Genomic DNA, 14,507 nt, shown 5'->3' on the forward strand with positions numbered 1-14,507 from the left:
ATTAGTTACATTAATTGCACTGAGACTCAATGTCAGCTGCCTCCTGTCGTACGCTTAAGAAAGTCCCTCAATACGTTAAATCAGTTTTTTTATGCGAAAAACTTATATTTTTAAAAGTTTGTATACAAAGACCATTAAAGCTTATTTACAGAAATGAAGAGTTAAAATTACCTCCCACCCGACGCACGGCTGACGCGGAAAGTTAAAAAGCCGTACATACCAAAACAGGGGTTTTAGCTTCGCTAGTGACTGGAATAAGCGCGTCTTTGCTTGGTCACCAATGTCTGTATAAAGGGTGTTCTAAGTAACTTGGGCAAAAGTTTAAAACAAATTTGGTGCATTTAGAAAAAACGAAACAAAATATATAGTTTGTTGATTGTTTGAAACAAGTCAATCTACTTTTTGTATTTTGCTCAAAAAATAATTATTTAAGATGAAATATTTAACATCCTAAGATTTCTATTTAGGGCGACAGTTCGAACGATAAAGTTGTAGATCGTAGTAAGAAACATCCAAATCAGTGTTTGTTTGTTTTTTTTATAAAAAAAAACCTTTATCCCAATTCGTTTTTCAAAGCCTCGAAAAAAGACCATGACTTACGAGAAAAAAGTTACCGCATCCCCACGTGGTGAATGATGTTGATTGGGGCGAAGCTCTGGTGGTGCTTGTCTGCGTAGACGCTGAGCCGCAGCATGCCGAGCCCTTCCTTCGTTTTCATTCATTTCGGAAAAAGAATGTGTGGTATGGAACGTGGTTATATACGCATTTGAGCATTTGACTGCAGCGCCCTCTCGTCTATAAACGTTGAGCCAATGCATGCAACGTTTAACGCGATGATATACGCATTTGACCGCAGCGCCCTCTGCTGTATAGACATTGAGCGGCTACATGCAACGTTTCATCCATGACATTTTTATCTCTTGAGTTACTACCACATCTCAGCGCCCTCTACAAGGTAGTGAAGCTTCGGCCAAAAAGCGGTTCAAAACAAATCGCCAGCGACATCTGCCTGGAGGGCCATGTGAAGGATACGATTGAAGCGCGACTAAGGGAGGTGGGGACAAACATTATTAAAATTAATTAGTTTGCGACTAGAAGTATAATAGTTTGTATTTTTAAACAAGCTAAATATAATTATTAGATATTATAAATCATATTTGGCGGGATATAAAATTCAAAACTGCCTGTTTTTGCTAATAATATGCATACTTCTTATTAGCGTCCTCGGTACGCCACTAGCAAAACAAAAAGGCCGGCTGACAATAGCGATATTTGCAGTTCTTTATTGACCTCGTGGCGCGCGGAAAGACAGGCTGCTGACGTCCGTCTGCTTGCTTGTGTTTGGGCCTCCACGTGCTCTTTGCTTTTAATTGTTTAGCGGCATTTAACACCGTTTGGGAACTTTTGCTGCTTGCTCGGGCGTGATTAGCCCAGTTACTTGCACGGGAACTTGGGAGTCGTGCGCTTGGACCTTGGACACTACTGCGTCCAAGGGGCTCAACGTGCGATGATGAGCACAGCGCGATACGCAAAGAAACGGTGCTCCGTGGAAGTTTGTGAATGTGACACCCACACGGCTGGCATTTCGCTGCACCGGTTTCCCCTCGACTCTTGAAGGTGAGACTTAGCTACTCCCAGTAACATGCCTGCTTTGTGATGTCATGCCCCCTTGTTCAGTCTTCTCTTAACTCTTGTTAACTTTAACTAAAACTATTAGGGCTTTCTGGATGTGCACAAGAAACTAAACCTGAAGGCGTAATATGTTATACTAGGAATGTTGACTTCGCAGCGTTGTGCGCCGTCATTATAAAATTGCCCTCGATATTCAAATTTACCTGTACCGGCCTAGCTCTGGGGAGCCTAGTGTCGTGATCATCGGTGTGGTTATCAGTGGTACAACACAGATATATAGTAGGGCTACGGGCATCTGTGCGTAAGACTCGTGTTTTTACTCTTCACGATGTACGCAGATCGTTGATGTCATGCATTTGGTAATGTCCTCGCTCTGATTTGCTTTGATTTGTGGACATTTTGACTACATTTTCTTTTCGTAGGTATTCACGGCACCCTCACAGCACCATGCCTTATCTGCAGGTGCGAAGCCTCGGTTCGGTTCTGCAACAACCGAAGTCTACAGGGGAAGACTCCATGGCAGCTACGAGACAGGGTAGTTTGCTCCTTACATTTTGAGGAGTCAGCTTTCCTGCGGCCTGAACACTTCTGTCACAATGCGTTGCCACGTGTGCTTCCAGCAAAAGGTAAGCAGACCAATAAACTTTCCGTGCACTTTGTGACTAAGCATGGTTACCCCTTCTTAGAAAAATAGTTACCACATGGGGCTGAAATATTGCTACTGTGGGCTCATAACATTTTTATATTATTTGCAGAGACAACACATGGCAATATTTCCGGCAAAATCTCTCCCGGTTCAGCAGCTGTGAATTGTGAGTTTATTCATTGTAACTAACATTAAGTGGTACCAACCGCCGACACCACTGCATTACCTCATGGTCTTCATGACCTGAGCATTTCGCAATAGAAGTAGGTGAGATTAGCTGGAAAAAGCTGGTAAAACATGGTCAGAGGTACTGATAGAAGTTCATTTTAGGCTCGTTTATAATGACATGTTTTATTTGAGGTGACATAATCAACGTCAGTATCGGCCCACAGAGCATCTTTCGCCATGCCGACACCCGGTCTCGCGAGATAAAGCTGCCTATGAAAGAAAGTGATTTACATTTTGTGTTAAAATAGGCGAGTTCACCATATATTTGAAGAGGTGAGTTCGCCACCCTCAACCAAGCTACACATACTTCGGCAGTTCACACCCACAGAGCTTCGGTGGTCACCCTGACGACCAATCTTCCGAAATGAAACTTTCGTGGGAACAAGGTGATTTTTCTTGTCGTGTGTTAGAATAGACACATACGAAGTAACTCAGCTACTGTTACATGACTAACTTCACGCTACAATTGCAGAGAGGAGTTCGCCAGCCTTATCGAGCTGCATGTACTCCGGCCGCTCAGTCTCGTTTAGTTCCTGTGGCCACCCTGACCACCAGTCTTCTGAAATAAACCTGTCATGGAACGGAGGTGAATTTCCTTTTTATGCGTTCAAATGGGAAAATAAGGGAGGTCTTCAACCTATTGTCCTTCGCTAAGCTCACATTGAATTTGCAGAGCGGATTTCTGCGGCTTCATTTGACTACACATACTCGTGCAGCTTGTTAGGTAACAGTCCACTAGGGGCCCATAATAAATGGTGGCCGAATATTGTTTGTGCTATCCTTTTATTCCCATTTTTTTGTGAGCTTGCTTTTTTAACTGGTAGAAACGGCGCAAGTAGACGGAGGACAAGAAACAAGGAGTATACAGACAGGCGCTGTAAAATTACGCATAGAGGCACTGTTTGTGCCAGTTAAGATGAACGACAAACTCGCCCAACTTTCCGCTTTGTTGAACTTGATTTCTTAATTACAGTTCTTGTAAAAAAACATTTCCTTATTTTTTTTTTTCAGTTGATCACAGCTACGCTTTACGTCAAGGTGCTGCTCCTGCTGAAGAGTCCAGCGGGGACGCGGCTGACATGGAGATTCTGGTTTCTTCACCGTGACCTAAAGACTCTCTCTCTGGCTATGCTGCTGGGCCTTCTCACGAGTGTGAGTGCTTTCTATGATGCAATTTTTTTTTTCTTTTGCAGTTTTTTTCGGTGAAATTAAAAGAGGTCAGACCGCAAAAATAAAAAAAACCAAGGCTCGAAAAACACCAGCGGATACTAAACTTTATCCTGAGAGCTGATGGCGCAAGGGGTCACATAACACACGACCAGGTAGCTGGCAGCTACAAATCGAACTTTGTTCAGAGTTCACCAATTTTTTTTTTGTTTCACGGTATACCATCATTGCCAAGCACACAAAAATACAAAAACAAATGTTCCACACGCAGGTGTTAACACCATAAAATCAAAACAGCTCAACCGGTTTCACTGAATCATAAGTCTTCCCGCAAAAACTCGCGTAAGACAGTGTTTTTTATAGCTATCGAAAAGCTGCCCTGGTCATATCTGTGTGAGGTTGATCCTCTCATGGTCCCATCCTATCTGCCAAACATTAATTGCCTGTTTTTGTGCGAGCGTTTCACTGTGGCAGTGCCATCGGCATAAGTAAGGTATGGTCAAGCTTTAAAAAATGGATTTCACAGTTTGGATGCCTATTCTGACTTGCATGTTTCTGTGCCCCCGTGCCCGTGTATTTTTCGACTATTAGGTCTCTGGCAAACATCAAGCGCCTAGTCCAACATAAAGGTGTACTGCTGCTTTCCTTAAATTGAATTGCATGTGTGTAGTTTGTCATACTTGCTGTTCTTGTTTAAAGACACTTGAAATCATTGAGGAGTATTTTTGAGTGTGAATAGATTACACATTTAATCAAGTTGTGGCCAATGCAAGTTTTTATTGGAGATCTGATCTGGCTCATTTGTCAAATTGCAGCACCCGGCCAAAGCCGCAGCATCGACAAGAAGAAGGTGAACGCCCTGAGAACCAAGGTGCGACAGCTTCAAGAGCGTAACAAGAGAATAAAAAGAAGGCTGCAACTACGACGTCAGATGATGGCAGTTGCCGAAGTCGTTGAGAGTGTCCGCGTTCCTGTGTCTCCTGCTGTCGCTGCACTCGTTGAACCACAGCTTAGAATGAGCAATGATAGCCGGTTTGGCCGGAGATGGATACAGCAGCAAAGTGTAAAGCTAGGCAGCAAGTGCACAGGCTACCTACGTGAGACCACCCAGAGCACTTTTTAAAGCAGTGTAGGCATGTTCTATTCGTGCCTTTCATTTTCTTCGGTTTCTTGATGATTAATGTGGTCTTCTAACTTATTCACATATATCGCGCTTAAAGATGTGAAGCAATACTGACTTATGAAGTGCAGCGTATCACAGTGCGCCAAGATGGTTTACTCCACTTGGCTTCCTTGACGTGCCCCAAACAATCGTTGCGTTGCAGTGCATCAGCACCAGCAGATGCAAGTTAAAATATCTAAAGCATTATGGTACAATGCCCAAGGACTGCATAGACAAGTGTAGTTTTTTTTCTGTGTATCACTGTGGCGACCAGAGTTCTCGGAACACTGTGAAACCTCTGAGTTACAAGTGGCTGCCCGCAAGCTGTAAATGTCCTCACAGCATCCCGCCGATTGTACATTGTCTTATTATGTTATAATGTGCCTTATGTACCAATCTACTAGTTTTATTCCACCATTACACTTTCCGAATTTGTGAATAGTAATTCTATGATTCTAGTGAGTAATCTGATTGAATGGTTGTAAGTGAATAAACCAAATAAAACGCGAGTATTCATGTGACGTTGGACTTGCATTAGAGTTACTGTAGTGTATTTCATACGCAACACACTACAACAATTTGATTCTTTTTTTTTTGTGAAATTACATCGTTCGCTATAAGGTTTCCCACATATTTCCGAGGAATCCTAAAGGAACAAAGAGCAAAACACTGTGGCTCGAGATTAACCACAGTGCAAAGACACGAGGGTGTGAGACGAAATAAAACTACTCTCATAGCAGGTCGGCTAACAAAGTCGGCTGCAGAGAAAAAAAATTCAAACAAAATATAAGAGCAAGGGCAAATAAGGATGTAAACGATCCAGTATAGAGTATTACTCCCAAGAGAAACCCCAGACTACAGGTAAAAAGAACGACATACACACTAAAAAGTATCAAACAAAGCTCAAACACAGAGCTATGTTTGAGACTTTTTGGTGTATATGTCGTTCATTTTACCTGTAGTCTCTGGAATTCTTTTTCTTTAATTTTCGCGCCAAACCGCACGTACATATGACGCCACGCTTTTTGCTTTTTTTTTTTTAGGAAGTGTCGTCATTTTCTGTTTATTTTTTGTTCCGCCAGAAGTCCCTTACAAAAACAGGTCTCAACATTCTTTTTAATTTCTTTAGACTTCTTATTGACTTTTCGGGATCCTATTGACTTTCTTTATAAACGCACTTTCTTTTGATTATTGTCAAAAAACTTTCAAAAGAAAAAATAACGACTTTTTTTGTAGACTTATTTATACAAAAATTAAAAAGAAATCCTAATGACGTTTTTCTATAGGTTATTTTCTAAAAAAATTCAAAAGGAAAATATAATGAAATTTTTTTGTAGACTTATTTATACAAAAATTAAAAATAAATTGTAATGACGTTTTTCTATAGGTTATTTTCTAAAAAAATTCAAAAGGAAAATATAATGAAATTTTTTTGTAGACTTATTTATAAAAAAAATTAAAAGAAGTTGTAATGACGTTTTTCTATAGGTTATTTTCTAAAAAAATTCAAAAGGAAAATATAATGAAATTTTTTTGTAGACTTATTTATAAAAAAAATTAAAAGAAGTTGTAATGACGTTTTTCTGTAGGTTATTTTTCAAAAAAATTCAAAAGGAAAAAATAATGTCATTTTTTTGTAGAACAATTTAAAAAAAATTAAAAAGTTGTAATTGCTTTTTGAAAGTTATTTTCAAAAAAGTTTTAAAAAATTATCAAGATTATTTTTTATTTTATAAGAGAAAAAAAAATTTAATCTTTTACTATTCTATTAAAAAATATTGAGGACATTTTTTTATTGGGGAGAAATTTTTGAAGAATAACAGGTCACATTTTTTGAAAATATTGAAAGGGAAAATACATTTTCTATAGGTTTTTCTCTGTTGGCATATTTGTAAGAGGTCTAAAAATGATAGTAAGTTGTTTTGCACTTTTTCGTTTAATCTAGGATTTTTTTTTTTTTAGAATCAGACAAAGGCAAATGACCTTTTTCATTCCCTTTCCTGTTTCTATTTAATAAAACATTCCGCAAGCACAACCCTCTTAACATATGTTGAAAAATGGCTTCAACTTGACATCTGTACATAGTAAAATTCTTATTTTTATGGCAGTGCATTTTTGTTACGTCAGACATAACAAAAATAATATTAAAGTTACGTCCGACATAACATAAAAGTTTGCTGTGCCTAGCGTTAAGTCGGGACGAATACTTGCAAATGCATCTCACAGCTATGTTTCATCCTGTGCGGCTTGAATATATGCATGTGCCAGAATTATATAGATTGATGACATACTAGAGTAGTTTCGTGAGAATTCAGAAAGCATCACACACTCTGCATGCTATTCGGAGTTTGAAATGGAACACTGGTGACACAATCTGCATAGAGGTGTACACGTTTTGTTCCTAGATTTGTCTTCAGTGTGTATGTGGGAATATATGTATATAAAAGTGCCAATGATTTATACTTACTGTAATTAGCAGAAGTGAAATTTCGCAGCGGCTTTAATTAACCTTCCTACAAACTCTATTCTGTGTGTGCACAGTTATACAAAACTATGAAATATAAAACCTAACTTCTCGGTTTTATCAACAGGTACTATTAAAAAAATGTACCATGATACAATGCAACAAAAGTCAAGAAGAACAAATAGTGATCCTTTATTCACAGGGCAAAGCTTGCTCAGGATAATGCCGCATTACTCTATGGTGAAACACAAAATACAACATAGTATGAAAATTGCTTTACTAGTTGCATGCACATGGAGAAACGACAGAACAATATTGCAATGGACACTCCATCTTTTAAGTAACAAAATCAATCACGCTTGGCAGCCACAAGAAACTTGTCAACCTTTATGTGAAGATGAATTAGTGTTTCTATGCAGGAGCTGTCTCTTGATAGTCACCATGCAATCCAATAATAATAAAACATTCCTCTATATACACCAAATCATTGTTTATAAACACGTATGCATTTGCCCAGAGGAGCTGTGGGCACTGCACTTGTGCAAGAACTTGTTTTTTAAAGAGTGAAAGATCCTGTACATGCTCCAACAGTCCGTGCACCTGCCTTGACATGATGCCAGATACAAGTTAGTCTATAAAACAGCAGAACTGTCACATGTCAATTTGCACTGTAAGCTTCCTAATGCCATCTAACAATCTCTCAAAAGAAGGAAAATGGTGTAAATATCTAAGCCACAACATGCATTGTGACTTGTGGCAAGACAGAAAATGAATGCTCTTTGGAATCATTTATAAACATGATACACAAATATACTCTCAATCCAACACTCCTGTGCATTCATACTATCCAATAAAAGTCACGTTGGCTCTCTTCGTAGCAAATACTATAAACCAATGGTTGTAAACCGACATATGAACATCTCCAGTTTACCGAGATGGTTGGTGGCCTACTCACACTTCCACACGACTTAAGACGAGATTAGCCTACCCAAAACCCAGATTGGAAATAGGTGCATACTCTCATCACTGCCTCAAGAAAATATCATTTCACACAAAGTGCATAAGCTGCACAAAGTAGTTTTTACAAGGTATGGGTGTCAGAGAAAAAAAAGTTTTTTTTTTTCATTGAAAATGTGTTCCATTTTGATACAATCTAAATCCTAACTCATTGTAAATGCATATAACCATACGGTCACTATGTAAAAGAAAAAAAATAGGTAATGGCAAGGAGCCACTTTTTTTATATGGTTCTTGAGGTGACTACGAATCCAGAAAGACCGACATTGCATGTGGCACCATCGTGAGAAGGGAAAGAACCAGAACAAAAAGAAACAAAAGAACACTAATGGCTATATTCATGCGCAACAACAAAACAATGACTCTGTGGGAAGTTCGACTGAGTGGTCAAAAAAAAAGAGGGCACAAAGCTAGTAAGTGTTTCCAGGGCCATGGATAATCAATACCATAGCTGCCTAGGTAGAGCCCGGGTCAGTTGGTCATAGAAGATCAGGGATGGCCATACTCACACTGCCCAAGAGCGGCAAGCAAAATTGTTAATTTGTAAAGGGGAGGAGGTAATTTTGTCACAAAGGGCAGGCGAAGATTCGGCAAAGATCACTAAAGAACTGATAGCTCAATAGTTTAATGTGGAGAACTTGTGCCAGAAACAAATAAAAAACGGAGCGTCGGGAAAGCAGAAAAAAAGCAAGCATCAAGGTGCCGACGGGACGGCAGGCTCGAGTGAGACTGACTCGGCAAGGCTGACCGTTTCCCTACTGCGACGAGCAACATGCTTGAACATGTTTTTTTAACTATGCTTTCACTCACGAGCATGCACACAGAGCCGAATTGCTCAAAGTGTTGCACTCGCATCCTGCAGCTGCTGACATAAAAGGCCTAGAGTCGCAACCGCGATTCACTTGCCATATTTATCATTAATAGCCCAAAACAGTGTCGCCGTACAATGCTTCGCTGAGAGGTATACACTGCGTCCTAACTTGCTTTGCTTTGCTCGCCTATGTGGTGAAAAGAAGTTACACTGCAGCATTTACTAGCCAAAGCAACAGACGAAAGCCTGGAATTAGAGAGGATTTAACCGGTGCAACTACGCTGCACGAACCATGGCACCCATGAACCATGAACCAGGTGGTTCATGGGCGCCATAATGCGGCTGCTGTGGGCCAGATACGTCAGAATTGTGACAATGTTGCCTGGTCTCCAAATGCAAATGAGTAACATTAAAAAATTAATTTCTTGAAATAGTAAAGCTCTAAAAATTCTGAAAGTTGGTATGTATATTGAGCAACCTATCAGGGTTTCATATCAAGAGTCACCCGACTTAACTAATTTTCATGTAATGGCCCCTTTAAAGGGATACTTCAACGAAATTTGAAATATTCTCGTCGTGTTTAAAAATAGGTTGAATATGATCCACAATATCCGTAAATGACATTCGCACGTTTGTATTTTGAGCCTGGTGGCTGTATTTTTGATATAAACGGCCCACTCTGGCAAGCGCTCGGAGAAGGCCCAGCGAAGACCACGTGACATCCAACGCAATCGTGACGTAGGTCGTCCCAAGACGAGCAAAGCTACGGCTAGGCTGACGTCGAGAGGATGGCCTAGTCGTTCCAGCCACCGAAGCGGCTGCTTTTGTATGAATTTTGAGTGACGGGTTAATCTTCTGTAATCTTGTAGGGGGACAATAGCGACTTCTGCGACATACAAAAAGCATTCCCGGGGAGAGGGGAGTTCCTGCTGCCCCACTTCTCTCGTCGTGGCCGGAGGCGAGACAACCTCCGTCAATAGCTGTCAAGGTTCCTAGACGGGCATTACAAGCGAGGCGTTAGCGACATCCACCAGGTGCTCTTTGCTAATCGTTTAATTCGTTTTAAAATTCCTTTTCGTGACTTTTTTAACAAGATATTGGTGTGTTCGATGTGATGCTGCTCCTTTGAGCACATATAGACCAAAAAATGAGCGCCGAAATTTCGTTGTAGTATCCCTTTAAGAACAGGACAGGTGCATCGGCAATGAGATCACACCTGAAGGAAGGAGCACTAAAAGGGAAGTTTTAATGCAAAAGCATTAACTGCCTCATGGAAAGAGCCGACGTCTTCAGTTTGAAGCGCGAAAACGGCACATTAAATTCTTTCTTTCATTAAATCTTATGTCCGCGAGGCAGCGGCTCCACCGCTCCACGCCCAAGGTCAGCGCGCTGTACGCCGGAGACCAAAGAAGGGAACGAAGAGCGGCATACGTGCTTTCGCATTCACAACTCATAAGAAGTACTTAGGTGCACCTCGAGGCTTTTGTTTTTATGCTCCTTCCTCACTGCAAGCTTTCAGACAGACTCAAGCACATAGGTATCATTCACAACGCATAGACAGGTGCGAGAAGAATTGCAAAGAACTATGCACTTCTGAACAGATGCAGCGTCCTTTTCGATTATTGCATTAGTGTGTTGCACTTCAACAAACTGTACTAGAGAAAGAGCTCCAAAAGAGCTGAGAACAAAGTCCTTTACTTTCAGTTGTTCTAAACGCAGGGTCACATTTTTGACACAGCTACATGACGTGTGCCCCCGCTTGCACCAAGCAACAATGGCAACTAGCTGCCCGAATATGCCCCCTACAAACACGTAGGAATTCTTCCTACGGGACTTGTCCAGTGCTTTGACACAGTACGTGAAGGCACCAATTCTAACCTTCTTGAAAAGGACTTTGTCTCCTTCGGGTTGACCCTTTCCTTGGAAGATTACGGCACCATTCTTTACCACATGCTTCCTCAAGTTGTAGCCTTTCATCAGTGACCTGAGCAGTACCGCGATCTGGTCATCAGCACTGCGGTTGGAGGCGACTGCCCACAGTTTCGGAAGACTTCGAATTATTGAAAACTTATCAATAATCTGACATTGAACATATCTTGTCCCATTTACAAGTCGTACAAGTTTCCCATTCATTGACTCAAAGGGATATGCGGAGTACCCCCAGAGGGGTCCCCACAGTCTCACACTATCTATCAAGTGGAGGAGTAAGTGCGTGTTGTAAGTCATGTTGACTTGGCCATAGAGTTCCTCGAACTCTTTGAGGAATGCGGTCATTGATCTTTTCACCTGTGGAAGGCTGTCAAGTGGAACTGAGCGACTCAACAAGAAGTGCATGATACGCACAAACTTCAGCCAGTTGTCGAAGTACTTTTTCGGGAGGAACCCCTTCAGGACCACAGGAGAATAAAAAAGCATCCAGCTGCGCCATTCCGACGACTTCCAGAACTTCATGTCCTTCAGAGATCTGGGAAGTCGGGAGATCTCCCAGATTGGCTGCAGCGCTTTTAGTTTCATGTCTATTTCAGACATGAAACTACCCAGGTGGTAGTGCTGCCCACTCCGACCTTTGAACCACATAAAGGCCGTGGATCTCACGAACCCGGAGCACACAGCGTGCATGTAATCAACAACGAAAGCTGAGGCAAAGTTGAAAAATGCCAATCCGAAAAGAATGCTTGCACCCTTAACACCATGGCTTGGTGCACCTTGCTTCTCCGCCTTCTCAGAATGATGGAGAAACGACTCATGAGACCGTGTTGTGCCAACGACCGCAGGGTACACTCTTACATGGCCTCGACCTTTCTCCACGACCTCTCCTTCGGCCTCACACCAGCCGCACCCAAAAGCCCCATTAAACTGAGTCATGTTCATGAGCATACAGCGTGCAACAGTATCTACTGTACATGGCCCTGGAAACACTCTAGATACTTTTTGTGTGCCAGAAGCATCAGTCCAAGGAACACCCACAGAAGACAGTTCATTCATAACCTCCACAAATGGCTCCAAAAAACAGTTCATGTCTGGCTTTTTAGGGCCAAACCACAAACCTGCTAGCAGCAGGTTCTGCACGCGTTCGTGAAATGGCAGCACATTCACTTGCAGAAGCAAAGGCCAAATGCTGTAATTCGAAGACTCGAAAAGCGGAACACCATCGGTATTCCACGTTACGCTGAGATCCCCCTCTTTCAGCGGAAGGCTGTGGTAGGCAGAGCTTTGTGTGATGTCCTGCACATCATACTCCAACGTTCCTGGAGTGCTCAGGCTCCCACTCAACAAAATGTCCCGAACCTGGGACTTAAGGTCCAAAAAAACAAAATAAGCACCCTTCGACACAAGATCATCTGCTCTATAAACAGTACTACAGACTGAGCAGGATACTTCTAAGAGAGATGCAGTCACTTTCCCCAGATTACATACGCATTGGGGGCAGTATAAATACATTGCCTTACTGGCTTCGTCCCCAGCAAAATGCTTAAAAAATAAAAACTTCGACCTGGGAAAAACTGTTCCCTCCGGAAGATGGGAGTCCACAAGCTTCAGAAGGCTCTCGGTTGATTCCTTCGAAGAGTCGTACCGCAGGCTGTGGCTCATCACCATTATCAGGCTTTCCGCTCTCGTCAGCTTGGCCCCTTGATACAGTGGTTCATCCTGTGAATTGTGTAGATGAATTAGAAAGACATCAATCTACAAAAATTGTGTACTTCTGAGTTTAGGGCTGAAAACAAAAGCAAGTTCTTTGCAGGACCAAGAACACTGTAGTGTTGTTCATTTCGAGTTAAAGGGATGCTGAACTGAAATCTGAATTCCACAAAACACGGCGGCAAAAGCGTGCAACAGGATGCTACAAACACCAAAACATCACTCATTCAGCGATATCTCAAATGGATGACTGTATTTTTTAAGAAAAAAGGAGGTGCACTTGACAGATATGTTTACGTCTTGTTTCTACGAGAAGGAGACGGAACGGCCTCGCGTCTTCTTCGCCTCGCCGCCTTGAGGGGGCGAAGCGAAGAGAGGAGGAAACGAGATATCTTGATGTCACGCAGTTTATCGGCCTCGCTCAATCGCGACCTCTTTTTCCAAAAATACGGCCGTCCATTCGAGATATAGCCTTATGAGTAGTGTTGTAGGGATTGTAGTGTCCCGCCTACATTTCCTGCATTTTTAAATCCAAATTCCAGGTTTTGCCCCTCATGTTATGGTTTGAGACCTGAAGCATGGCTACATTTCACATCAAGATTTCTGTACACAGAGTTAAGGCTGCACGACATAGTTCGTATAGCATTACCCAACGTGAAAAGAGTAAAGCTATACGCACTACATAGTGCACCTCGACCAGAAATGGTTATACTCACTACGCGAAGAGCTCACGCCATTTGGGTCACTCTTTCCAGGCGGCGCGTGTATCAACGGGAGACGTGTTACGCCAGCCCCCTGCCTGTGTTCACGCCGCTTTGCGGCGAGTGTGCGGCTGCTAATTACAAAACTATTAACCCACATGCCCCTTCCCCCCATACACGACACTGCGCGGCGTTCAGCCAGCAACCCGAGCCCCACTGTCCCCGATCGTACCTCCCGAAAGGGAGTCCCATACCATTTAATTCAGCAAAATTTCCTCAACGTTTCCTTTTTTTTTTTTCAGTGTTAATTGTAAAAAAGAAATGTCGTAAATATTGCCAATTGCTTAACAAACATAAACGTCCTAGAAGAAAAGAAAAACAAAAAAGAGGAAGTTTACACAGGGGTTCGAACCCCATCGAATAGGGCACCGCTGCTTACAAAACAGACGCCTTACCACTAAGCCACGCCACCGCGTCGATAGTTTGTTGTAACCATTCTTGTTATACGAGTTTCGGGTAGTCCGTATAGCACTTTCCAGCCGGGGTGCACGACGTAATGCGTACAGCTCTACTCAATGTGAAAAGCGAGGTATATTACCGTTTCCCTTTTGGCCCCTGCCTCTTCTGAACTCGGGGGGTCGTCTTCGCCTTCGGACGAGGGCGACTCCGACACCGGATCTTCCGTGAAACGTTCATTTGCTACGCTTCTTTGACCAGACGTTGAGGCTACACTTGCATTTTCTTCGTCCAGAACGGTCATCGATGCGCTCCCGGGACTGTCCACTTGTGGAATGCCAGGACTCAGCTCCGAGTCGGAGAGTTCGCTGTCACTGGATGTGAGCACAAGCGCTTCCCGTTTTCTTTTTTCTGCTTCTTTTCGAAGTCGATGCTTCGTGCGGGTCGGCACTTCGGAAGAAGGGTCCCACAGGTACTGCTTATACGGCCGTCTTTTCCCCATGCTGCGCTCAACCTCATACAGAGGCGTCCACGATCAAAAACAGAAGATAGGGATATGACAGTGATGTACCAACACTACGCCA

At 42.3% G+C, this 14,507-nt stretch overlaps 1 protein-coding gene and 1 pseudogene across 1 annotated transcript; both read right to left on the minus strand.

Moving 5' to 3' along the window:
* Positions 1-11,426: 11,426 nt before the first annotated feature.
* Positions 11,427-12,149, minus strand: LOC120847097 (annotated as a pseudogene).
* A 6-nt stretch (positions 12,150-12,155) lies between these two features.
* On the minus strand, positions 12,156-14,460 carry LOC121838175. The gene is made up of 3 exons (XM_042294262.1): positions 14,066-14,460; positions 12,228-12,775; positions 12,156-12,174 (listed from the first exon to the last, which is right to left on the minus strand). Exons 1-3 carry the CDS (start codon positions 14,423-14,425, stop codon positions 12,156-12,158), a joined length of 927 nt encoding a protein of 308 aa, XP_042150196.1. The 5' UTR covers positions 14,426-14,460.
* Between the last annotated feature and the right edge of the window lie 47 nt (positions 14,461-14,507).

The sequence above is a fragment of the Ixodes scapularis genome, unplaced genomic scaffold (assembly GCF_016920785.2).
Source record: "Ixodes scapularis isolate PalLabHiFi unplaced genomic scaffold, ASM1692078v2 PGA_scaffold5__190_contigs__length_132052651, whole genome shotgun sequence".
NCBI lineage: Eukaryota > Metazoa > Arthropoda > Arachnida > Ixodida > Ixodidae > Ixodes > Ixodes scapularis.